The 26,836-nt window shown below is 48.6% G+C and overlaps 1 protein-coding gene across 19 annotated transcripts in view; it reads right to left on the minus strand.

Moving 5' to 3' along the window:
• Positions 1 to 2,094: 2,094 nt before the first annotated feature.
• TANC1 (tetratricopeptide repeat, ankyrin repeat and coiled-coil containing 1) overlaps positions 2,095 to 26,836 on the minus strand; it is a 230,094-nt gene continuing 205,352 nt past the window's right edge. For all 19 annotated transcript variants that reach the window (XM_073883696.1, XM_073883708.1, XM_073883759.1 and 16 more), the window contains 8 exons: positions 16,053 to 16,186; positions 13,898 to 14,021; positions 13,398 to 13,573; positions 10,711 to 10,843; positions 9,210 to 9,301; positions 6,856 to 7,002; positions 5,823 to 5,923; positions 2,095 to 5,167 (listed from right to left, as the gene is read on the minus strand). In XM_073883696.1, coding sequence (XP_073739797.1) covers positions 3,754 to 5,167; positions 5,823 to 5,923; positions 6,856 to 7,002; positions 9,210 to 9,301; positions 10,711 to 10,843; positions 13,398 to 13,573; positions 13,898 to 14,021; positions 16,053 to 16,186 — 2,321 coding nt within the window. In that variant the 3' untranslated portion in view covers positions 2,095 to 3,753. The remainder of the gene's footprint in view (positions 5,168 to 5,822; positions 5,924 to 6,855; positions 7,003 to 9,209; positions 9,302 to 10,710; positions 10,844 to 13,397; positions 13,574 to 13,897; positions 14,022 to 16,052; positions 16,187 to 26,836) is intronic.

Raw genomic sequence — 26,836 nt, forward strand, 5'->3', positions numbered from 1 at the left:
CCTTTTAGAGTTTAGGATTCTTAAAGTTATCATATAACATTCTAAACTAGGGTAACTATACATTTTTACATAAGAGACTGATATTTAATACAATACCGATAAGTGTTGCCTCAGCAGAAAACTTCAGGTTCACGAAGTTGAGGTGGTAGCGACTTTCCCCACCTGTCCTAAGCTGTGTCCCGGAACAGAAGGCACATTAGAACCCAGCTGTAAGAGCAGGCAGGGCCCAAGACTCTGTTCTTACCCACCCCCAAAACCCTCATTTTACTGTTCAAAAATTCAAAAACTCAGAAATGAGAGGGGGAAAAGTGATGTAATTATGTATATATTTAGTCTTTTTCTATATTTTACAAATTTACAGCTAATATGCTGTGTTCACAGAATTGTGGAAAGCCTAGCTACCACAAAAAGCTCCAAATAGCAATTATAAAGAAAAGCTGCTTTGTAAAATTTCCATCCTCCTAATGGATTACTGAATTTTATTTCCTTTGTGTCCTAGCTGGGATTTATAGCTGATTCTACAAGAGGATTTTCTTTTTCATACCACCCATGCTGCTTACATTCAAGGGAGGACAAAATAAAAAAAAAAAAGTTGGGAACAGGTTTTAGGTGTTTTTCCATTGTATTCTATAGAGAAACTAGGTTAACATAATTTTAACCAAAGATTTTTTAAGTGACAGAGCCCACCATTGGGCCAAATATTTTTTTTGATTGACAGACTTATTTTCCAAAGGAGGCAGACTGGTTTTTTACATAAAAATTACTAAAAATCGGGGCCCCTGGGTGGCTCAGTTGGTTGGGCGTCTGCCTTCGGCTCAGGTCATGATCCCAGGGTCCTGGGGTCGAGCCCCGCATCAGGCTTCCTGCTCAGCGGGGAGCCTGCTTCTCCCTCTCTGCTGCTCCCCCTGCTTGTACACACTCTCTGTCAAAAATAAAATCTTTAAAAAAAAAATTACTAAAAATCTGATAGAAAAAAGATTGGTTATCTTTTAAATGTGTTAAAGGTGGCAATTTTCTACGTTTCACCATCATAGTTTCTTGTTAAAATGGTTGAAAACTAAGATGCCAATAATTTACTAAAGTGAAGTGCTTCTTTTTATGAATGCAAATAAATCCAAAGCCTGACAACCCCTCCTCCCCCCCGATACACAAGCAAACCAAATCCAAAACCACCCCCAGGAAGGGACCCCACAAGACCCCTTCGCCACACTCCCCAAGCCAAGCCCTTCACTGAGAATGACACGGGAGCGGTGTTCACCTGCCCGCAGCCCCGGCCTGCACTGACTAGTGACTTCCCAAAAAGACTTCTCTCTGGGCTAACTGGGCCAAATATCTTTACTAAGACTGTATCAAAATCCTAATGTAGTTTATAAGAAATTCCCAGAGTCCCACTGGCAGTTTCATAGCAAAGTCATTTAACAATTCTGTCAGCTAAGAACACTTCTCCGTCCCACCTGGTTTTTTGTTTTTAACCCCTAAGTTTAATATACAGCTTTAAAGAAGGGCTGCAAACACTTTACTCAGCCTTACTAATAACAGTCCTACCCAGACAGGAACCTGAAGGAGTCTTAGGGGATACCCCGGCCTGAGACTCCACATCAGGGTTTTATCACAATATAAGCCAGAGTGATGTTCACCTTCATTCCCATTGCTCTGAGACGGAAATATGTGGGGATAAAGACAAATGCATCCTTTTAACTGAAGGATTATACAAACGTGAAGAACTCTCGTAATCAACACAGTGTTTGGTGTATTGCCAAAGGGTTTGAGAGTTCCAGTACTAAAGAGATCCTGTTACCAGTAAAAACAGACACCAAGATTTCTGGAACAGATAAGTACAGAATGCTCTTCCTCCTCTTTCAGGCAAAAAGACTAATGTTAACCACTGAATATTCTGGAATATCACGAAGCTTCGCCCTTTTTCTGAAATTATTCTTAGAAGAAATTAAATATGCATCTGGTAGTATTACTATAAAAACAGACCTTTCACTATTTCCTTTAGGGTAACAAGATCACCCAGGATTAAACCAAAGCAGATCATTGTCATCAGGACAGTCTCTACTTACCCACTGTTTCATTTAATACAAAACAGAATCTATTAATATTCTTTATTCCATATGGAAAAGTACAGTAGTTGTGCAGAAACAAAACTACATAACAAAAGAGTAAGACTTCCACAAATATTAAAGAAAACAATGAACAATAAATAAGCCATAGTACTTATAGCAGAACTCATGGAAAGCCTATAAAAATGATAAAGCCGTAAGAAGTACGCTTACACACTCAGGAACAAATGTTGAAGAATGACACCAGAAGACTTCCTATTTGTACAAAACCATAATGATGCTCACAAGAACTTCAAGACAACTATTCATTTTTAAAACATTCTGTAAATATAGAACTTCCTTCTCCCCAATTCTAGAAAATAAATTTCACATCCCAACATATAAAACAACTATACTCCCACCTCTTTCAAATTAGCATTTTCACAATCTCCAATAGCACACCATTTTCATATAAAAATACCTTTAAACCAAGGTTCATTGCTGTACCTTATCTTTACAAATGAATAATACATCAGTTTGGACTTAAGTAGCACCTCAAAGGTGTTCATATAAATGAGATAAAGTGCTGTTACTGGTATACTGTTAACATGCCATAATAATACATCGTTCAGTGCAATAACCAGCATGAAGGAAGCTTACAAAGAACATGCAAATATATGAGTTTTTTTTTTTATGATTACTTGAAATAGTTATATTTACAACTTGGCTATTTAATATGTACAACATGTGACTATAAGTCATGATTGTATAATGAAACAAAAGCAACAACCAACCATACCTTAACTATCCAAATTCAATAGTGTCCTTAAAGGACCTTGGAACGCCTCTTCCAGGAGAGCCCTATCATTGTTAAAAAGCAGTTTGGGAACCGGTTGAGAGCTAATTTATGTATCGTAAAGAGTGCTGTATTCTTAGTATTTTAGCCTAAATCCAACTTTAGCCTAAAACCACCAATCGTGATTCCAAATGGCTTATACTGTTTCCAAACGTTAAAAACACCTTGAAGTGGAAATATAGTTCCAAAAAAGGTGCTATAAAAATATTTTTAATGAGAACCATAACATTGGAACTAAATGTTTAATCCTCTTAAGGGAACTACTATGCAGGGAACAGTACTCGAATGTTCTCATATTTTGCTGAAAAAAGTCAGCTGTGTAACATTTATAGTCACACTTATGTTCAGCTAGAAACATTATATATTTATATATAAAAATTGGGATTTGACTCAATGGAACTGAAACCTGAAAATTCCACCTTTCCCAGAATACACCATCTGGATATTATGCCATGAGTTAGATCTATCACTAGACATTTACATTCTCTAAGAAATATTATGATTTTATCACATAGCAAAGGCTAGGAGAAAAGTGATAAAAACCAAACAATTTCATAAGAGAAGAGCATGAGTTAATGTCTTCTGGGCGGTCTTAAATGTTTAACTGAACAGGCTTAACTAATTATAGTTTTTAATTCTGGTTAGCATTTTTATTTATGGTGACTCCTAGCTATTTATCAAAGAAATTTTATCCCACGTTTTAAATATATCAAGGGCATCTGAATCACCCCCAAGGAAAAAAGAAAAAAAATACATGGCTAACAGGTAATTTGTCTCATGAAAAACCTTTTAATTACCACCAGAAGCCAGCACACTGTTTTCCCAATCCCACATGCGGTTCTCTCTTAAGGCTCACACATTTGACTCTATGAACGACCGCTTCGGTTTTGCTGAAGGAAGGTGACTCCTGTGGGCTTCGCTGCTGACGTGAGGCCCCTGTTTAGAGATACTTTCCTGATACAGATGAGAAACGGTCTTAGTGATCCTGTTATCCTGACAGTGGACTGGAATCTGGCATTTCTTCTCTTCGAGCTCCTTCCCCTGTGCCCCACTGTGGACACTCCCCGCCAGGGTAGGAACAGAGCAGGTTTTGGCCTGGCTAGGATGCCCTCCTGCTTGTTTGAGAGGGGGCTTCTCCGAGTTCAAGGGCTGCAGGCCAGCTGCAGAGGACGCGTTTGTCAGGAGCCCCTCCTGCATCTGACAGTGCCAGGTACGGCTTGGAGGGTTGTTCTGCTGCTGGAACCTGGCAGTCTTATCCATGATGCCCATGAACGGAGTACTGCGCGGCCTGTGCTCAGCTGTCCCGCTCGGAACTGGGTTAACGACCTTGTCTTTGATGCGAACATCCGGTCCCTGGACCTTGAAGCCATCTGAAAAACTGCTGCTGGAAGTCAAACTACTGGTTGAGCTTGACATCTTGATGCTGCCAGACGGAGAACCAGAAGAACCCGAGCTGGCGAGGGAAGCTGGATGTCGCACGTCGCTGCAGCTCGCTGGCCCGCCCTGGTTTAAAGGAGCGACATCCACAGCGATGGGGGCATGAGACAGAAGCCTCTCTGCGGTTTTTACCTTGCTTGGTAAGGGACAGGCAGCGCCACCGTCGCTGTGCTGCAGCTGGACGCCGTGGCTGGGGCCCAGCCGCTCTGCGAAATGGCCAGAACCGGCTCCCACAGTCAAAGTACCCGTTCCCTCCAAACGCTGGTTTCTGCCCCCGGCGGGCGGAGGCCTCGGGGGAGGAGTCTGGGCAGAGACCTGCGTTTTCGTGCAGCCGCCTCGCGCGCCTGGCTGCGCGGGCCCCAGATGCTGGCTGGTCTTCACGATCTGCGCCTGCCGGGTGGGTTGCAGCACCAGCCCCGGCGGAGCCACAGCCTCCCTCAGGGCCTTACCAACCCCCGGCCTGTTCTGCGGGGACACCGGCCCGACCGTGGACTGTAAGCCTTCCTGAAGGTTTCGGATGTACGGAGAGGGGACGCATGAGGACGGCTGAGGCCTGGGCGTCGGGGAAATGGACTCCTCCTGCGAGGAAGTGTCTTCTTCGTCGGCTTCCTCAAGATGGAAGCGGTCGTTCAAGCCGGCGGTCGGGGCGTCCTCCTCGTTATCCGAGTCGTTGGGCGCGGCTGGCGGTGGGCACTGCTGTTTTTGCTGTTGGCTCCTCTGCAGTTGCTTGCATTCCTCCTCCACACGGGCCAGGAGCCTCCTGATTTCCTGATTGGTGGGACAGAGCTTCACAGCTTCCCGCAGGTCAGCCCGGGCCGCCGCAAACTGCCTTTATGTCAGAACAGAAGGCGAGTTACAAGCCGTGTAGGAACGCGCTCGGAACGTCGCTGTGCATGAGCGAGCTCTGCTAGCCAGAGCGGGAAGGCAGCCGAGGGCGTTTGCAACACCGACGGGGGTGGGCAGGGCCCGGTCCGCACTGGCTTAGAGCTCCTCGGCGGCGGGGGAGCGAATCCCGGCCCACACCTGCGCCGCCATGCCGGGGCCCCTCTGTCTCCGCAAACCCCACCGGGCGGGGAGAGGAAACAGGCATAAGGCAGTGGGTGTCGGAATCCTCCTTCGCCACCGCCTCTCACTGTGTCCATCTCTAACCCCAAAGTCTTCCAGGCCTCTCCTCCCTTCCCCCCACCTGCCTGCTCTCGTGTCTCTAGCTGGTAGCTTCCCTGCGAGCACAGACTGATCGAGGCATTCTGTGTGGCAGCAAGTGGCAGCTGGGGCGCTGGGCAGGAACAGTTACCGGGATGTCAGGAGAAAACAAAAGTCTAGCCATTGCTAAGAATACCCACTGCTGTGCCCCTTGGAAGCTAGGGATGAGAGGCATTTGAGTAATGCCTGTGAGTCAGCAACCCCCAAAGTCAACCAGCAGCTGTGATACCGCAGAGACCCAAGAAGGCTTCTCTAGTCACAGACCGACCCCCAGACAGTACCTGCTATTTCTCTTCGCTCTTGCCCTGGCATAAAAGGCTTCATAGGACTTTGGCTTCAATTCGAGAGCCTTGGAAGCAAATTCTTCTGCCATGCCAAAGTCCTAGTGTCAACATTTAAAGACATGAGTCAAAAGAAGCACTGAGAGACAGGACTACAGGCAGCTTTTTAATAGGAGTTTTGCTCTACAGGTTGGCAGAGAATTGGGACAGCTGGGGAGGTAAAGGACAAGGGAAGTTTTATTTCTCTTGTTTTAAAGTAGGGAGACAGTTAAAGCTTATTAATATCTTAAGAGAAGAATTCAGTAGAGAAACAAAAATTGGTGATTCCGGATGGAGAGAAGAGCAGCAGAAGCCGTGCACTAGCAGGCAAGAGCAGATGGAAGCTGCGCCGCTGGGGGTGGGGGGGTGGGGGGGTAGGGTGGCCTCAGGGAGGGGCAGAGACACCGCCCACTGGAACAGCTAGGGGGCGGGGGGGGGGGGGGGGGGGGGGGGGCGGGTACAGAAGCGAGCAGGTCAATGGATTTGGTGGTGAGATGAAGTTTAAAAACAAAAAAAGGAGAAAAATACTGAAACAAGAGTTACTAGTTACAAATTAACTAAGAAGTAACTCCTACCAATTAACAAGTGAACCAGTTACTGGTATACCCTCTGGGCAAACACAATAACCACTAGGCAGACTGGAACACATCGGTGTTCAACTCAATGGTACCCTTTCCTTCTGCGTCTGGGAAGGGCTGCCCATGACGACGTTGGCAGCACCCAGTCGGGAAGGGACGGAGCGGCAGTCTGCTCGCCTCTCACTCCTGAGGCAGAGGACAGTGCCCTCCAATGCGCTGTCTCAGCACCTGGAGAGCCAGGGCGGGACAGTGACCACATGACGACCACCCAAGAGAAGCAGCTCCCCACACGCCAAGTTCAGAGATGTGCGAACAAATCACACAGGAGACCCCCTGACTTGGTCTGTGCAGGGCTGGCCTTCAGCACGAGCCAACACTCTACTACTAAAAGAGTAGAACAAGGGCCCACAGCTTACATTTGTTTTTCTTCGGCAGCGAGACAAATTGAGATAGAGAGAAACTCTTAGTTCATTGAATGGCCTCATGTCCTCTCCGAATCCTTCTCGGGGAAACTTCCTTAAGGCGTACTGGTACCTCTGGGCTGCCTCTTTCATCTTCCCTTTCTAGGAATCAAAAAGCACAGAAATTGATCCTTTTCCAGATGCCCCAAGATGAATAGGCTCCCACAACCTGAAGACCCTGGCAAGGTTCTCCCTGCACCACCGAAACTATCAGAGCACACGGGAGGGTCCGGCTGGCATGAACGCGCCTCCCTGTTGTCCTCAGCTTCTGCAGCCTCTGGCTCCGCGCAGTAAGAAAGAAACTGGTTTTCCTTTCCTTTTCTTTTTTTTTTTTTAACTTTTTATTGTTATGTTAATCACCATACATTACATCATTAGTTTCTGATGTAGTGTTCCATGATTCACTGTTTGCGTATAACACCCAGTGCTCCACGCAGAACGTGCCCTCCTTAATACCCATCACCAGGCTAACCCATCCCCCCAACCCCCTCCCCCCTAGAACCCTCAGTTTGTTTCTCAGAGTCCATAGTCTCTCATGGTTCGTCTCCCCCTCCGACTTACTCCCCTTCATTCTTCCCCTCCTGCTATCTTCTTTTTTTTTTCTTAACATATATTGCATTATTTGAAGAAACTGGTTTTCTAGGAAGCGGTCTGTACACTGCCAAATTGATAACTATCAATCTTAATACATCAGATTATCCTGTTATATTTTTATTATTATTACTGAGAGAGAGAGAGAGCATGCACACACACGGGGTGGGGAGGGAGAACCTTAAGCAGGGTCCACGCCCAGCTCAATGTGGGTCAATCTCAAGAGCCTGAGATCATGACCTGAGCCGAAATCAAGAGTCGGACAGTTACCCGACTGAGCCACCCCAGTGCCCCTCTGTTACATATTTTTGAAAACCATCTCAGAAATAATCCCTCATCCACAGATGTTTTAATGCTAAGTCTTACAGAAATCAGATTGAAGAAATGATGTGGTTCTTAAGGCAAGTACAGTCTTGTAGAGGTGAAGCCTAGAGCTTGCTGTAGAATTATAATTTTTCTTTGAAGAGGAACTAAAGTACGGGCTTTAAAAATTGAACAGCGCTGCACATTATTTTCAAGGCTAAAGAAATCCATTTGCTCAGTCGGTTTCATGGCACAGCAGGTATGAAGTCTGTTGAAAACGGCTTGATATTTCTAACATAATTGCCTACCAAAATTCATATTAAAACCACTTCAAAGCCACAACAACACGCACTCTGAACTCCATTTCAAAAGGATTCCGAGCCAGGAACCCTGCTGGGTCGTGCTAGATGCCTACTTATTTGTCGTTATTAAAAAAGGAAAAGGGAAAAACTAAATGTAGCCCGTGCAGCAGCCTCATGATAAAAGGATTAAAATGGTCATAATGCAGTTTTTTTGTTTGTTTCCAAAACATTTAATTCTGTCTAATCACAGACCTGGAAAGAGCAGCGATCCACATAAATGGCCTAAAGCATCTATCCAAGCCAGGGGTGGGCCAAGTACAGCTTCCGGGCCAAATCTAGCCTGCCACCCATTTTTACAAATACAGTCTGCCTGGGACACGGCCGCACCCATTCACTCATGTGTCACCTGTGGCTGCTTTTGGGCCACAGCAGAGAAGCTGGGGAGCCGTGACAGAGACCACATGGCAAAGCCTAACATATTTACCGTCTGGCCCTTTACAGGAGAAGTCTGCTGACCTCCAGTCTAAGCTGAGGTCTTATTTTGGAAATTTTACTTTGAATTTTATTTAAAATTTTTACCTTTTGCTAGTCTTTACATTTCCATTTCTAAGGGACAACGGGGGAAAAATTGAATCAGTCTCCTGAGTAACAGAGTATTCTATACATACTCCTTGACTATCTTAAGTAAAAATATCTCTAAGAAACCGTTTCAAGTTGCAGAAGCTTATGGATATTAAAACTAAGATAATAAAGTCTTAGGAGACTTAATGATCCTCTTCTTCTGAAATGTCCCCGGAGTGTCCCTTTCCCGCGTGTGTCACAACATGGTGTACTAAGGAATCTCCTGCCTGAAGCGCCTCTGCCTTCACGCCAAGGCTTCAGGCCCTAAGTCACAGCCACGAGGACTCCTTCCGGCGTAATGGTTCTCAAAAACGGAGGCGGGCCTTCTGCCTCTAAGGCCCTGCTGTTGGGGCACACCAGCCTGGCCCCGGGGCCCCGCAGCGTCTCCCAGCCCAGCCGCCGGTGTGCTGCGTGCTGGCACAGTCCCGTCCACGCCAGGCTGGGAGGCTGCTAGCAGGCTGTCACATCCTAGAAAAGGGCGATAGCACTTACTTTGTACATCATGTTTCCTTCCTCCATCAATTTCTGTAAAAGTATAATCAAAATATCAGGTTTGGAAGTAGCCATCGCCCAGGCAGCATTTCCTGCAAAACAAAGACAGCATTCAGTGGCACGTCAGTGTTCAAGGAGGAAAGGAGGTCATGGCTTCTGGGGCTGTGCTGCAGTGAAGGTCACGAGCAGCAGCACGGCGTGTCCGGCAGCTTCCAAACAACGGGAGAATGAAAGGGACACGGGCTGGCCCCCGGGGAACGGGTCTTCCTTCGAATCAGCCTCATGCTGAGTGAAGCACCTGGGAGGGAGGCTGTCCCAGGTGCACCTGTTACTCGGATGAAAACAGAGTGCTGGAAAACCAAGGCATCACAGCGGCCGTGCCCAACCACTCCCCACCCCGTTCCAGTGGGAAATTTGGGCAAAATCAGTTAAACACAGCTTCCAAATAATCTCCTTCGCTTCCTGCACGGCGGCTAGCGAGTGAAGGCCTGCGTTCTCAGCAGCCTTGGCACTGCGCCCGCCCAGGCAGGCCGGCTGTGGCCCCGCCGCCCTCTCCCCAGGCCGCGGCCCCGCAGCCCCCAGCCCTACTCCTGAGCACGTGCAGGGGAGGCAGCTTACGGAAGAGCAGGGTCAGGAGTCACGCCACTCAGCCTCAAGCACGGACTCTGCCAAGCACTACGACCTGAGGGAAGCTTTTTGCCCCTGCTGGGCCTTGGTTTCCTCCTCTGCAACACGATGGGGTTATCACTACCTACTTCGAGGGTAGGTGAGGATGAAAGAAGCTAAAACTAGAAACTGCTTAGAATAATTCCCGAGACGGCGAACTGCTTAATAACATCAGCTGACCTTCTCATCTTCGCCAGAGCCCCCTCCTCACGGCCACCGCTGGTCAAAAGTCTGGCAGACTAAACTACGAGAACCCTATTCCGGCTGCCCCTCACCCAAACATTCTGAGTGGCGGGTCACGTTCCAGCCAGCCACACGGAAGGGGCTCTCCCTACTGACCCCTTAGTCCCATCAGTGTCCTCAGGTGACCCCCCACCCTGTTTCCCGTTTCCTGTGACCTTTCCTTCACAGAAGCTGCTGGGGCTTACCCGACCGACGAGGACGACTCCAGAACAGCGGCTCTCAAACACAGCTGCTCAGCACAGCCACCTGTGAGCTTTCTTTACCATGATGCCCGGCCTCCCCCGCCCCCCAGAGGTGAATGGAACGGCTCCCCACCATGGCTCCTGGGCATCCCTAACGCCCTCAATTCTAGACTGTTCTTCAACACTGGTTGCTGCTCTCCACCCACACGGCAGTGATAACGTTATGAACTACTAAAGCATTTTGGATAACTGTGATTAAATGAGCCTTACAGAGGAAGGAAAAAAAGTCTCTAAGCACCTGACATCTTACTTCTTAATCTGGGAGCAGGTAAATCTTTATGGTCCCTGACATACTCTAGAATCTGAAGCTCCCCTCCCTCCCCAGCTGCTGAAACGAGGTGTTTACTGACCTAATTTGGCTCCTTTTCTCAGCAGTGTAACCACTACGGATGTGTTTCGACAACCAATGGCTCTGTCCAAGGGGCGCATGCCACTGTGGTCCACGTGCTCAATCACGGCTCCCTTGTCAACCAGATACAGCACCTGCGGCAGGAAAGACAGAGCCTTGAGGGGTGGTTGGTGGCAAGAGCGCCGCACCCCACCCACCCCTGCCTCCTGGGGAGCAGATGGCAGTCTTAGCTTTACTGTGATCTTCCCTACCTCTGGCCATGAAGGATCCTAATGGAAATGAAGCGGATGGGAAACAGAGGAGCTGCCATCCATGGCTAAAACCCAGTCTGCTATCAGCAACGAGGAAGGCGGGTGAACACTCCCAGGGAGGGACACATTACGTGCGTGCACCCATACACCACAGAGGAGTACGTGCACGTCCACTTCCCCGGCCAGAGAGATGGCCACAGTCCTCTTTTCATCTCTTATTTCTTAGGAGGCAGACATCTGCGACAGCTCCAATGTGCTGGCAGCCTACAGCAATGGGTACCTCAGAAACACTCAGATCCACACTGCCCAGGGACAGCAAGCTGGAGAAGCCTGAGATCAGATAAACCCAATTACAACTCACTGTAAGGCTTAGGAAAGAGACTCAAATATTGGGAATGTAAAGGCTCAAGGTTTGAGACCATGGTACCTAGATGGATGTGGCATGACAGCAGTCACTTGGACATAAAGAGAACACAGAGAAAAAAACACTTTGGCTACTCAAATTGTTCTACTCACTAGAAGTCTGTAGCCAGCTTAGATTTTCATGCAAATCTGATAGTCCACCAGCTGTTCAAAATGACACTGGATTGATTTCCATAATATATAAAGAGCTTCTACAACTCAACAACAAAAAACCCAAATAACCCAATTTTAAAACAGGCAAAGGACGTGAATAGACACTTCTCTAAAGAGGATATACAAATGGCCACCGAGCATATGAGAAGATGCTCAACGTCACTAATCATTGGGAAATGCAAATGAAAACCACAAGATATCACCTCATACCATTAGGACGGCTGCTATTAAAAGAAAGAGAACAGCAAATTGTAAGTGTTGGAGAGGGTGTGAAGAAACAGGAGCCCTCGTGCACTGTGGATGGGAATGTAAACTGGTGTGATCACTCTAGACACAGTATGGAATTTCCTCAAAAAATTAAAAACAGAACTATCACTGGATCCAGCCATCCCACTTGTGGGGGTATATATCCCAAAGGACACAGATAGACCTGGAAGAACTTACAGGATCTTGAAGAGATATTTGCATACAGCCAAGAGCTGGAAGTAACCCAAGTGTTCATGGACAGATGAACTGACTAACACAATGTGGCAGAGCCACATGATGGAATGTTATTCAGCCTTAAAAAGGAAGGAAATCCTGTTACAGGTTACAACATGGATGAACCCTGAAGACATGATGCTTAGTGAAAGAAGCCAGTCACTAAAGGACAACTATTCTAGGACTCCACGTAGATGAGGTACTAGAGTAGTCAATTCACAGAGACAAAAGCAGAATGGTGGCTGCCCAGGGCTCCAGGAGGAGAGAACCGAGGCCCTGCTGAGTGGGTACAGAGTTTCAGGGTTAGGGGATAAAGTGTGGATGGTAGCTGTACAGTCATGTGAAGTGTACGTAACACTACTGAACTCTTTGCTCAGAAATGGTTAAGATGGTAAACTTTATGTTGTGGGTTTTTAAATCACAATTAAAAAAAAATTACACTAGAATGCTAAGCTCCTTCATGCTTCCCTAATATACTGATGAACTAGGATTTGGTAAGGTGACATAAGCTGAAACATAAAAGTATGGATATGGGAAGTTTAGTTACACAGCTGTTTTTGAAAATCGACATTAAGTACAGTTTACACCGCCCAGGAAATCGTGACCATTGAACGCCAACATCACTGCCTCCTAAAAGCATCAAGGCAAGACGTGCAGAGCAAGGACAGCTTCTGTTCCAAGCTCCTTTGCTTCCAGCAACCCAGGATCTGTCTCTCTGGCTAATCTGCACATGAGACATAATTATTTCTTCAAAAGTGGTAACTCTCAAGGAGCCAAACATTCCTTTAACACCTGCTCAGTGCCTGGCATGCGGAACCTGACAAAGACATGGTTTCTGCCCTGAAAGACATTTTGCAGTTCTTAGCTTATTAATGTTTTGTCCTTTCTTATCTCTGTTAGACTTAGGCATCTGGCAAAGAGATTAAAAGATAATGCCCTAAGGATTTTATATTATTTCTAGACAATGGCACACCCATTTAAAAACAAACCAGATAATTATCTGATTAGTAATTTCTCATATACATAAAGCGATTTGGAAATGCTCTATACAGGAATTCTATTTATATGGGTTACTAAGAAGAAAATAAAACTACATATGCATGTTTGTATACATATTCAATTATGCGTCTGCCGAAGACGCAGCTTGTAATTGTGTATTTTGAAGGTTTTAAGAGTCTATTAAAATCTCTACTCAAGTTCTGGAACAGACTGCATGTCACAGAATAAAAGTGAAAGCTACCCCACAGCATGCCCGTACACGCTGACCACACGCAGACATGGCCTCCCACACACTCCGGGAATGGTTCGACTCTGGGAACGGGTTTCTCCGCGGCGTGGGCCCAGGTGCAGGTGGACAGCACGACCACCTGTGGGTACGTACGGTCTCTGCGTCACCGTAGAAGGCGGCCAGGTCCAAGGGAGTGCGGCCGTTCTTGTCCGTCTGGTCTATCTCAGCTCCTTCCTCAACCAGAAATTGGACCACTGCTCTGTGACCTTTCAGACAAGCCCAGCTTAACGCCGACAGACCCTCTTTGTCCAGAGAAGAAAGGGCAGCACCTGCAAGAACAGCGCAAAGAACATGAACTCAGTAAGACAGAGCCCAGAAGCAAACGGATTCATAGCCGCAAACACCTGCGCTGACGGCGCAGCAATCAAGCCTCTGACATCTGAAGCTGGCAAACTGATCACCGCAGTTGAAGCTGAGTAATGGGTACAGTACAACATGCACTGCCCATTCTTTCTACTTATGTGTAAATCAGAAAATGCCCGTAACAAAAAGACTTCTCAAACTTGAATCAGAAAGTACTGTCAGCGGGTCTGCCAAAGCTCTTTGCTTTGTCCTTCTGAAAGAAACCTCCGCGGGGGCTCCCATGCTGCTACCTTTGGAAAGGAGAAATTCCACGGTGCTCAAGTGTCCTTCACAAGCGGCCACCATGAGGGGCGTCCGGCCCTGCTTGTCACTTAGGCTCACATCACAGCCGCGGTCCAAAAGCAATCTAACAATCTGAAAGAAACACTTGGAATTACAATCTCCCTGCTCCATTTCAGATCTTGTGCTCTCTACCCAGGCAGATTTTTCTACACTTAAAAGTAGCAAAGGATTCTCTTCTTCAAATGCTTAAGTTGTGTGATTTGTAGGGCCTGTGAAATCTTTCCATTGGATTCCTTTGAACAGAATCTTCTTGCAAATATATACTTTTTTTTTTTTGACGCCCAATTCATTACTATACCTATAAAACATGCATGGGGCGCCTGGGTGGCTTAGTCGGTTAAGCATCTGCCCTCGACTCGGGTCATGATCCCAGGGTCCTGGGATCGAGCCCCACATCAGTCTCCCTGCTCCGCGGGAGGCCTGCTTCTCCCTCTCCCACTCCCCCTGCTTGTGTTCCCTCTCTCGCTGTGTCTCTCTGTCAAATAAATAAATAAAATCTTTTAAAAAATAAAAAAATAAAATAAAACATGCACATATAAGGCATAAACAGTAACGTGGAGAAGGGGAGATACCAGTCGCAATCAGGCAATGACCAAACAGCCACAACAGGGCATATGGGAGAACTAAAGGAGGGGGCAAAGGTCAGGGGTCCCGTGGTGCGGCTACAGCTACACTCTGGTAGGAGGACACAGACTGCAGGAAAGCGTTCACCCACCACACCCCCAGGCAATCTGCTTTTCTAAGCCTCGGCGGCTTAGTGGATGGTTTGACCTTCACAGCAGGCAGTTTTTAGCAAAGCTTCCTGGAAGAGATCCCCAGCCTCAGAACCGTGCCTTCAACCAGTGCATGGTGATAAGGCTGGGGAAAAAAACCAAAAAACCAGAGAGGCTTCTCTTACAACTACCATCCCAGTGGGAGGGCCTTTATATAGGGGGTGGGCCAGAGTCCCCCCTCTGGCCTGGTATCTGTTATATGGCCACAACAACAAAAGGTGGCATATTCCCGATGCTTCCCTGTTCCTGATACTCCGACGGGTTCTTTCCAAACCTCCCCAGGAGAGGATGAGTCAGGGCAGCACAGAGTTGTGAGGGTAACAGGGAGCAGGGGGTGCAAGTCCAGCTCTTGGGGAAATGGAACTGAAAGGCCAAAATCTTGGTGGGGAGCGCTTGCAGTTCCTAACAATGGGACTAGCAAGAAGGAGCGACACGATTCCATGATGTAAACTTGGATCTAGAAAATTCTTCCTATAATGGACATGGTAGGGTCCATTTGTTTGTTTGCAGCTTGTGTGTAACCTGATGCCGGGCATGGGGTTGGTCCATGGCCGCTGCTTCCAAAATGAATAAATGACCGAACTGCTGTTCTCAAGGATCCGCTGCTCCCTTGAATTAAGGCAACAACAGGTCACTCCTAGTAAAAGAAACCAGCCTGATGGGGCAACTGAGTGGCACAGTCGGTTAAGCATCCGACTCTTGGTTTTGGTTCGGGTCATGATCTCGGGGTCCTGGGATCGAGCCCCACATCGAGCTCTGCGCTCAGCAGCAGGGAGTCTGCTTGAGAGTCTCTCTCCTTCTCCCTCTGCCCCTCATGCTTGTGTTCTCTCTCTCTCTAACAAATAAGTAAATCTTTAAAAAAAAAAAAAAAAAAGAAAGAAAGAAAGAAAGAAATTAAAGAAACCAGCCTAAATCACAGTGCTGGACCAGAGAGAAAATGTGTCTTTTTCTAAAGAGCACAACAGAACCACTCGTCTTCCAAGTGTGTTGGACGAATGGGTGACACCATCACGATAACAGCTGTGTCACAGCAAGTCTTCTGTTATGGTGACAGGGTGCACCCACTCCCCATTCCCTCGCTGGGTGAAAGGAAGCAGCTGTGGGTCTCCCCCGCCCCAGGCTAGCTCCTGGTTACCAGCCTACAATGGTGGACTGTGCTTGCCTGTCAAACGTTTGTGGTTATTGAGGAGAACTGACAGCACAAGCAGAAGCCAAGTATGTGAAAAAGACAGGGCTCAGCAGAGCTGCACGTGGCCCCAGGGGAGAGACGGGCCACAGTGAACTCTATCCCACCCGTGGCTTCTGCAGCCTTCACGGGCCCACCAGGTACCTGCCAATGCCCCTGGCGTGCTGCACAAAACAAAGGTGGGACCCCTCTCCTGTTAGTCCGAGACACCGCAGCTCCGTGCTCCAGCAGCAGCTCGCAGACCTCCAGCTTGCCTCTTCCGGCAGCGGCAGTCAGGGCTACAGGAGGGTCACAGAGGAGGGGGAGTCTGTTAGTGTGCAGGGGTAAAGCGGCCACAAGGTCTCACATCATCCTCCCACCGACAGGAAGGCGGCTCTGCATCCTTCCCCACCCCCCCGGAACCCGGCTGGGCTCTGTGACAGCTTTGACCAACAGAACATGGAAGAAATGACGACATGCCAGTGTCTGGGCCAGGTCCTGAGACGGGCAACGTCTACTTCTCCTCAGAACACTCATTCTTGGAACCCAGCTGACATGGTGGGAGGAAGCTTGAGCAGCCCTGCAGTGACACCCCCAGGGAGAGGAATCCAGGCCTGTGGGTGGCTGACAGTCCCAGGAGATGGCCAGCAACGATCCGGCAAGCATGTGCGTGCACTGTCCTGGTAACGGATCCCCAGAGTCTAGCCACACCACGTAAAGCAGGCGAGCAGACATGAGCCACCCCTACCAAGCCCAGTCCACACTGTAGGTTCAGGAGCCACTAGATTTTTGTCTTATTGTTTTATTTTGCTTTTTAGGGCTTTTGTTTGTTTTCTCCCCACAGCAAGAGATACCCAGAATATGGTGCGACACACACAGAGATCAGTATTTTATCCAGTTCAGCCTCTTCCCATAAAGGCATAAATTTCAATCAACAAGAACTAGTAATTACTGAGAGAGTCAAGGGCATATCAAACCGCTCCTATCTTTATGGAGCTGAGAATCTCTGTAACCAGCCAAGATGCTGGATGAAGAGAAGAATGTCAAGAAAGCAAGAAAAGGGGATCAGATTGTAGAGGGTCTTGAGTGCTCAGGTGAACAGCCCAGGGAGAATCTGAGCAGTGAGTGGCCTGCTGGTAGCACTGGTATTCTGGGGAGGTCGGCCAAGGATAAGACAGAAACAGCATGGAAGGAAAGAGAGTACATCGAAAAGGTTCTCACGAGGCCCCCACGGGGCGTGCTAAAAAGAGGGGTTCAGTGAGAAGGGGGTCCTCTGCTACGCCTCGTGAATCACCGTCTAGGGGAGAGGACCGTCGTCAATTCCGGGGACAATCCCAGGCCAGGACGACAAGCTTCGGTGAGGGAAGGACAGGTGGCGGGGCAGTGAGGCCGCAGGAGGGAGCATCTACAAGAGGAAGGAGAGGCTCTATTCCTGCCGCCGGCCTGGGGCAACTCTGTTTTTAAACACAGCCTCACACGGACGCATTTCCAGCGTCCAGAAGAGGTCAAGTGTTCCTACAAATCAGTAAGACATCTCAGGATGAAAATCAGGAAAACAGGGGACTAGGCCCTTTGCAAAAGGTAAAGTCCAAATGCCAATGAACTCATGAGAAGTACCCAGCCTCATGAGCAATCCAACTAATCGAGAACCGGACACACTCTCATACCACTGGTTCAAGACCTACCTATTCCATCACACAGCAGCCCCACTTGGAGACACGTGCCTGGGGACGCCCCCGTAGCGCACTGAGGGGTGTCCTCAGAGCAGCCGCAAACTGGAAGCCACCCCATGGCCGTCAGTGGTGGGATGCATCGACAAATGACGGTCCAGTCCACTAGGGGAACACCACACAGCAACGACAAACGATATGCAGCTGAAGGCACACAACGCATTGGCCAGTCTCACCACTTTGTTGCAGTTCAAAGAAACAACACGCAAAAGAACACGGAGGGTGACGTGGTCCTACGGCACGCAGAGACAGAGCTCCACCACAGTGGTGCACCCCCTTCCAGAGGGCGGCCTGGCTCAGCTGTGGACCCCAGGGTCTGAGCCCTGCTCTCCCAGGAACCCACGGGAGTCAAGCCTAGGGGAGCCAAGTGCTCACGAGCCCTGCCTTCCACACGCACATCTCCGCCCTCTGTCCTCAGACCCCGCTCGGGACAGCCAGCCAGCCTGGCCACAGTTCCAAGCCCCAGGAGCCACACACGCCCAAGGATGTGAACCTGACGTCTGGGCCTGCTCTCCCTGTGACAAAGAGCAGTTCCTCCGAGAAACAAAGACGTCCCCTCGGGCCGTCCCCAGGGACACAGTGCAGAGGGCCAGTGACTTCACCTCTTCACACAGAGGTGCTCCACGCCCGTCCCAGGGACCTCATGCACCGGGGAAGTGAGGAAGGCGGCAGGACTGGTGAGCAAATGTGCCCAGCTGTCCTACCCTCGGGGCCCTGAGGATGTGAAGGTCAGGCTGAGGAAGATGGTGGGGAGAGCAAGCCCTGGCTCTCCTTCCAAATGCGAGTGAGCCCTCACCTCATCCTGGCCCAAGTCCCCGAGGCAGGGAATGCGTCACCAGAGCAGCTTGTCATTGGGCCATCTCAATAATGCTTTCCTGTCATTGGCCAGAGAATTTCTTATGACTACAAAAAGAGCCACATTTAACAACAGCTGCCATCTGCGTTGCTGACTTTCTCAGGATGGAGATGGAGTGGAAGGTACCGCGCGGCGTCGAATGCTGGTGCCATTCCTATGTGTGTTACACAAAGAGGCTCACTGCCACTCATCATACAGCGAAACTTGTAAGTACATTACCAACATATACCAGAAACGGAACAGTATTTAAATCAGTTTTATATACTAACGTACAGCGGTAGAGCTGGGGGTTCCCATACGCAGAATGTTTGAAAACCAGTGGCGGAGGTGATCCTGTCTGCATTACAGTCTAAGCTAGCGGGTCCTGGGTCCGGCGGTCCCAGGCACGCCCGGCACAGTCCGTGCCAGCCGTGACGTTAGTGTTAACAACTGCTTAAGAACACGAGCACGTGTTTATGTGCGTCATCTGGAGGGATCGGACATGATCTGGACAGCAAGCCACCCCTGGACCCCCTGCTCCTCTGCAACCCTCCTCCAGGCAGGGGTCTCCTCCTCACCCCTCCTCTGGCCACAGCGGCCCACAGCAGGAACACAATGAACGAACAAACGAACCCGCACGCACGCCCCAGGCGGGGCCACTGCCGGGGAAGGAGCATACTCAGGGCCCTGGCGCTGGAGGAGGTCCGAAGCAGCTCACTCACAGGCCATTACCTTGTATTTGGTGCACAAGCTCCATCCCTAGTGTAAACGGGGCCTTTTGGTCGGGGTGTCTGGTGCCGCTGCTACTGAATCTTGGCCACAGCGGCATAGCAGACATGACAGCCCAGCACTAGAAACAGGACCGCGTGCTCTACGGAGGAGCCAGAGAAGCCTGAAGCCCGAGCCGTGAGCAGTGGCCAAGAGCGCCACCCTGGGCCTGGCCATAGGCTGGCCTCCCTTCTCTTCCTCTGCAGCCAGACTGCTACGTGTTCGGTGAGCGACCTCCTTCTGAGATGAGAAAGCACCGAGGAGCACAGGCTGAAAGACAGGGTCGGCCGAGTCAGCTCAGGCCTACCATGGCCTGCATTCTGCGCCCATAGTCCCAACGACATGCTCTCGTTTTCCAGTGATGCAGACCAGCAGGACCTGCGTGTCCCTTTCTCTACTCAGAGCGAATAGTTTTGGCCTCATCCCTCAAAACCCCTGAGGCTAGAGTGCACCTCAAGCTACAGCAGCCGCAGACTGAAGGACCCCATCTTCGGAAACAAGCAAGACTGAAGAATAGTCAACCACAGGCTTAAACAAACACCATCAGGCAAGACCCTACTCAGGCATGCTGGCTATGCTGCTGGAAAGGCTGACCTCCGAGCTGACCACAACTCGGAGGAGGGTCAGTGCACTCGGTCTGGCCAGAGAAAGGAAGGGGGGAGGGCAGGAGTGGCGAGCACCCTGGCAGAGGGCCAATGCCTGTCTTCTGGCCAACGAAATTTGGAGACAAAGGCAAAAAAAGACCTGGCACAAAACGGAGACTCTAAAAATCAACGTGAACACATGGCACTTTCTAGGACTCAAATTGGACACAATTTCGTTTACTCGCAAATTCCTTAACAAGATGGCATTTTCTAATTAAGTTCCCACGAAAGCATATATCCTCTGACGATCCTGAATAATTGTACCTCAGCAATACCGTCCTGTCTTCAGAGCATGAGATTTGTCACGGCAGAAGTTCATGTTAAGAAAACCCAATTTACTCTCAATAATATGAACTTACTGAAGACATCTGATATGGTTCTTTGTAAACTGGACCATTTGCAGGAATCTTTGACACACTAAAGTTCCCTGGGCAAAGGTCTGACCTACAAAAACTCCACTGTCAACTTGCCAGAACTCAGTCATTCTGTAAACAGGGCTGTTTATAACATTTCATGGCAGATCTGTCCCTTAAATACACAGGTGCAGGCTCGAGGGTTTGAACAATGAATAATTATCCTCCCCCCCCCCCCCCCCCCCGCCTCAGATGCTTCTGCCCCTAATTTAGAGACTTTGAGAGAAGGGTGACAGGTCAGTGCACACAGAGGTGGTTCCCACTTCCAGAAAGCGACCTTTTCATACATTCATCACACACTGAGTACCCACACCACCCTCCCAGGCCAGAGGCGGGCACATTAGCAGAGTCTACACCTGAGGAGGGGTAGTCCTGCCGGCCGAGACGGCTGACAGCGTGACACGGACAAACTGGCTCTGCTTCGCCTGCACACTTATGTTTATTGGTGCACTTTATTTCCTAATAAACTAGCGTTTCTACCTTTTATGTAAATGAGTGGAAGATTAAAAAGAGGAAAGTGCCAACATTAGTAATGAGCAAGATTCTCATAAATGCAACTCTAGTTGCAACCAAGATGGAAACCATTAGATGTGCCAAAGGCAGCGATGTTTGAACCTCAACTAGAGGCTCGCTGGACAAACCCCACTCAACAGTAAGGGAGAAGAACAGAAGTAAAGACTGCACACGCAATGCTGGAAAATCCTCAGCTATTTTATCTAAAAGGTAAACTGTAATTAGGGATTTTATGATTTTAAAAAAAGACTTTTTGGGAATGGCAGCCCCTCTCCCTTGATTTCCAACAACAGATGGGTTAAGTAGTTTGGAGAGGCTGCCCCCCCCCCCCACTGCTGTGTTTGGCTTTGCTGTCTTCTGAGTCTGGGCTGGCTGAAAGCCTGGCCCCCAAAGTCCAAGGCCTGAATGAAAGCAGCACTAAGCCCCAAACAAAAGCTAGGCAACGACCCCTGCTCCACCTTCCAGGAATAGAGGGAAGATTTATAAAAGCCAAATCTCCCGGTCTTGCTTTTTTGGGCACTTGCTTCCATCATTGAGGGGGAAGGGAGGGCTTCTGTCCAAAAGAAGAACAACTTCCCAATAGCTATAAATTCTTCATCTCCACAGAGGCCACGCAGTTATTTGATCTAATCCTCAACAAGGTAAAGAGTAAAACGAAACACGAGAAAGATTACTTTTCCTGAAAAATACCACTGCATTGGGAGATGAACCCCTGAGAAGCCTCCAGCACCCCCAGCCTTGAACAAAGCCCTCCTGCCGGGTGGGCTCGGTGCCCTTAGGAGCGGGCAGCCAGCACTGCCCAAATGCTCCACGAGTCTCCCAAGTCGTTGCTGGGAACACCATCCTCGTTCAGCCCCTGCTTCGTGTTCTCCGTTTGGCACAAGTCCCCCAGGAGGGCCTGTGGCAGCCGGGAAGGAGGGGAGGGCATCTGTGTAACCAGGCAACAGGTGGCAACTGAGCATCACATAAAACGCGGACTCCCCACCACATGGTCCCAGCTCCCAGTGAGCTACCTATGGAGGTGAAAACAAGGCAGGAACCAAATCCGAGGAACCAGGACACTCCTGACATGTTACAAGTTCTGTACAAACACACTGTCAGTCTCTGTATGAGGATTAAAACATGAACCTCAGAGAATGGCCAAGGAATTCAATAAGGAAATAAAATGTACAATTGCCACAAAACAGGACTTCACGTGTAACCAAAATCCATTTCCGTCCCTCATACCTGCAAAATAATCACAAAGTAGCTAAGATTTTATCAAACATCTGTTTCAACAATCTGCCAAGACAAAATGTCTACATAAGTAACATTAGATATTAACAATCAATTTAGGCAACCCTGGCAGCATACGCTGTATCTGTTGAACACTTACAATGGCCAAGCTCTGGGTAAAATACTGTGGGTGAACTTTTATTTAATCTTGACAAGAATCCTTTGAATGAGATGATTGTTAGGTACATTTTATTGAGATGAAGGAATTGTTACATGATTTGCCCTGAACCCAGAGCCAATCACGATCAGTCAGGAATTAAATATAAACAGTTGAATGAACCTGGATCCATGCTCTCAGTAGAAATAGGAAGATCCTGACATGTATTAATATCCTACTATGACACCTATAAAATGCTTCCTACATTGACACTTCATGGCCCTTTAAATGCATACATTCAGTTAATACACAACTAACTTCTACGAGGCAAGTATCACTCACCCCGTATTACAGATGAGGAAAATAAGGCCCAGAAAAGTTAACCAACTTCCCTGAGGTCACACAGCTAGTGGGAGGCAGAGATAGGATATGAAGTCCAAGATCCTAACTCCTCTGCTATTGCCTCCAGAAAGTCTCCTTTAAAAAAATATCCAACTAATCAAGCAGACTATGAATGTTGTTTTGGAACAAGAGTACCAGAAAACACTTTTCTTCTGAAGAACTGTTAAGCTTTCTCCCACAGACAAAAAGAATAATCAACAATGACGATGTTTCCTTCAGACTCCGGTCACATGGCATCCTAAGGCCAAAACTGGAGCGGGAATGCTGTGCTGCTTCCTCTGTCCTGTTCTTGCCTTTAGTTTTTTCCTATTCTTTCATGTATTATTTCAAATAAGCCTCTTCAAACCCCTTGAGGAATAATGTGTACTATAAATAACATAAATTCAATTTAAGAACAATTTCCTAAAATATGGACAACATAAATCACATTTCATACAGACTTTTTTGTTCTAAAAAATCTATCAGATGAACACAGCTTTTAAGAGCTGTCACTTCTAAAGTGTGCTGAGAACGCTCACATTTTCTGATAGATTCTCTTACACACCAAATTATTTAAAGCATGTATAATATGTGGTTTCGCTCTCCTTCAGGGGCTGGCCATGCAGGGAGGATAGTTACGTGCAGGACTCCATGCAAGGGGTCAGGGTTAAAGGGGGCATTTTCACAGAACCGTTCCTATTTTTTTAAGATTTTATTTATTTTGAGAGAGAGAGAGAGAGTGAGCGAGCGAGCATGAGTGGGGGGAAGGGCAGAGTGAGAGGGAGAAGCAGACTCCCTGTTGAGCGGAGAGCCCGAAGCAGGACTCGATGTCAGGACCCGGAGATCACGACCTGAGCCAAAACCAAGAGCCAGATGCTTAACCGAATGAGTCACCCAGACGCCCCTCCACAGAACCACTCTATACAAGTTCACATTCAGCCTAGAAGGAAGGAAGCAAGGAAGGAAGGATCCAAACATTTCAATAAGAATTTGAAAGAAACAATTAGGACTTTTCTGTGGAAGTGCAGATGAACCACGCATAGTCCTCCACAGAGTGAAAGAACGAGCAGCAGTGTAGGTACAGACGCTCCGAGCTACGTAAATGCAGAGGAGTACAAGTTTCTAATGCTGAAAAGCAGAAGTTTGTTGTGGTTTTTTAATGAACAATAAGGAACTACTCACAGGAAGGATGGACTCTATGCACAGCAAAAGCAACATTTTATAAGCGATGAACAGAATTACGGTAAGTGGTCAAGCTTCCGGTTCATTTGCACCTGAGCTGCGCTGTGGGGGTTTTCAGCACGTCCCACTCCCTGCCCCCCACCTGCAGGCACACCCAGGTAGCTGATTTCTGCTGTCCTATCAGCAGAGAGGAATGGCTCTCCACAGTGCACCCATGCCAGGGGCAAACCCAGGGGTCTGCCAGAGCAGGAAGAAGACAGGGTACAGACAAACCCAGCCCCCTTAGTTCTTATCCCGAAATCTCTACTTTAGGGCGACCTTCATGCCCATCTCCCTCCTTCCGGAGCCTGGGTTAGCCCCTCCTCCAGGGTCCTACATTACCAGGCTTTGTCCTTCCCCTTATAGGGTCCTAGGTTATCCCATCCCTCCCCCCGTCCCTTGAGGGTCCTGAGCTACTCCCTCTCCCATACCCTCCAGGATTACCACACTCATCCTGGGTCATTCCCTCCCCACACCCTCTAGGGTCCTGGGTTACCCCTCTGCCATGCTTTTAGGCCAAAAACAATCAAGAACTTCTACTTCATTTTGACTGACAAAATCTGAATTTCCACTAATTTTATGTACTTTCTCAAACACTAGCAGAGAAAGGAATGCCTTGACAAGGATTTCCCCAACAACAGCTTGGTGAGATTCTGACGACCTCCAAAAATGGAGTATCCTAGGTGTACAACAGCAAGTCACTTCACTGTTCTAAGCAGGATACATTTAGAGAAGTCCTTAACACAAACTCTCCACGTGCCCCAACAAGCAATGGACAAATGCTTTTCCTTCCAGCCTCTCACCTGAAAATCTGCTCTGAGATGTCCATACATAGAAGAATGCCAAACTCAATCCAGTAAGTTTTAAATTTACTTTTAGACTGTTACCAAGTGGTAACCCTCCTCTCTCTAAAAACTGTCAAGTAAAATCTGAATGAACAAAGGGTCATTTTTTTATTAAGATTTTATTTATTATTTATTTGTCAGACAGAGAGAGAGAGAGCAAGAGCACGCACAAGCAGGGGGAGTGGCAGTGGCAGAGGGAGAAGGAGAAGCAGGCTTCCCGCAGAGCAGGGAGCCCGATGCGGGACTCGATCCCAGGACGCCGGGATCATGACCGGAGCCGAAGGCAGATGCTTAACTGAGCCACCCAGGCGTCCCACAAAGGGTCATTTTTAAACCAACAATAAGGCATCCTGTTCCCTGGGGTGTATGCACCTTATTCTGGGGCAGCCTTGAGTGGGATAAGCTCAGCTGTCCATGGCCTGGGTCCACCTGTGATTCAGAGCTGAAGGTCACCCCACCTCCGGGAGGGCAGGCAGAGCCACAGAGTGGGAAATTAAAGCAGTTCCAGGGAGATAAGACGGCAGCTTTGAAAACATCAAGGACGCAGTACAACTCATTACCCAGCTTCATGGTCCAGTAGGGAAATAGGTGTGAGAACTTCCTCCCCCTAAAGCAGCCTGGAAACGCCCCCCCGCCCCGCCCCGGCTGACAGGGCTAGACCTCAGATTCAAGTTCCAGAGGCAGTCAGGTCCTACCCTGCCACTCCCCTGTTTGTGCACACACACTCTCTCTCTCTCTCTCTCTCTATGTCAAATAAATAAAATCTTAAAAAAAACAAAAACAAAACCATAGTATTTACAATGACTAAACTTCCTTAGAAAGTATTTCCCAACAGTATTTTACCAACTGAAATAGCCTGAGCAACAGAACAGAACACCTGACAGGAAGGATTTCAGCCAGACTTCTAACTTCCCCTGACAGGGCATCCCCTTGCAGAAATCGAGGAAGGGTAGCCCTGGGAGCAGTCTGCTGATGGGCACGAAGCCCTGGGCCTCAGGCCTGTGGACAGGCCAGCTAGAAAGCAGTGGTAAGGGTTTCCGGTGTGAGGGCACAGCACATGTGGGCTGAGCAGTGGAGCCGGCGGGGCAGGAGGGGTACCTTATGACGTTACAGGCACAAGGACGGGCTGGCACCGGCGCTCTGGGCTACCGGTCACGCCACACCACATCTGGTGGCTACTGGCTGTCTTCCCCAAGATGCGAGCCAGCACCCAGCTCCACCGTCAGCACATGTGTGGCGCGGACTCTGACAAGAGTTTCTAAGCCAGCCTGGAATCCAGCAGGACACGACCTGTGCAATGACACACAAAGAAACCACAAGACTGGGGCCTTACGAGCACCAGGACCCTTACCTCTCCCACTCCAACAACAAACTGTCTCCCAAATCATTCTGCAAGGTTCATGTCACCTACCCTAAAAACTACATGGCCTTGTTTTCTAGAAACCAACTTGTTCACTCAGCCAACACCCAAGCGACAAGCACCAGTTGAGGCCAGTCGCTCGTGGCTACCAGGCTGGAGAGCAGAGAGTACATTTCCAACATCACAGAAAGTCCTGCTGGACAACAATCGCCGTTCACACAGATGAGCACAAGAGACCGGGAAATGTCTGCCCTCTTAAAGCCCACAATCTGGGGAAAACCACCTTTGATCAAATATACAACATCAACAACCAGATGTATAAATGGTTAACTGCAAAGTGACCCAACGGAGTCAGGGGTGGGGAAGGCTCTGCTGCAGGACAGGCACGTTTGCACATAAAATGACAAAGGCTGAAATAGAAGGGCCTCTGTTTCCCTACAAAGCAAGAGGAATTCTGACCCCAAACTCAGACGGCAGGCTCACAGGCTCGAGCATTGCCTGTGGCTGGGAAACACAGCTCCTCTGACAGTTCGCACCAGCATGAGGTCACCAGTCAGGCATCTCCAACCATTTCAGTTTGGGCTAATTCACAACAAACACAGATATGGAAACAGTAACTCAGTTAGGTTGGGACTTCGTGGGAGCCAGCACAATTACTTGTCATGACTGAGGAATGCCTGAAATAACACATACATCTGATCGGTTCGTGTCATCTTGTGTCATGTTCCAGGCTGCCCCGGAAGCAAGCATGGGCCGGAGGTTGTCTGGCCACGTCTGTGAACGTCATGGAGCAGAGGCTCAGCCTCGCACCAGCAGCTCCCTCCTCAGTGCCTCCATGTTCTCTGATGGGCCCCACCACCTCTCCAC

This window comes from Callorhinus ursinus, unplaced genomic scaffold, assembly GCF_003265705.2.
Source record: "Callorhinus ursinus isolate GAN/ISIS: 27379988/994484 unplaced genomic scaffold, GSC_fseal_2.0 scaffold2, whole genome shotgun sequence".
In the NCBI taxonomy this organism is placed as follows: domain Eukaryota; kingdom Metazoa; phylum Chordata; class Mammalia; order Carnivora; family Otariidae; genus Callorhinus; species Callorhinus ursinus.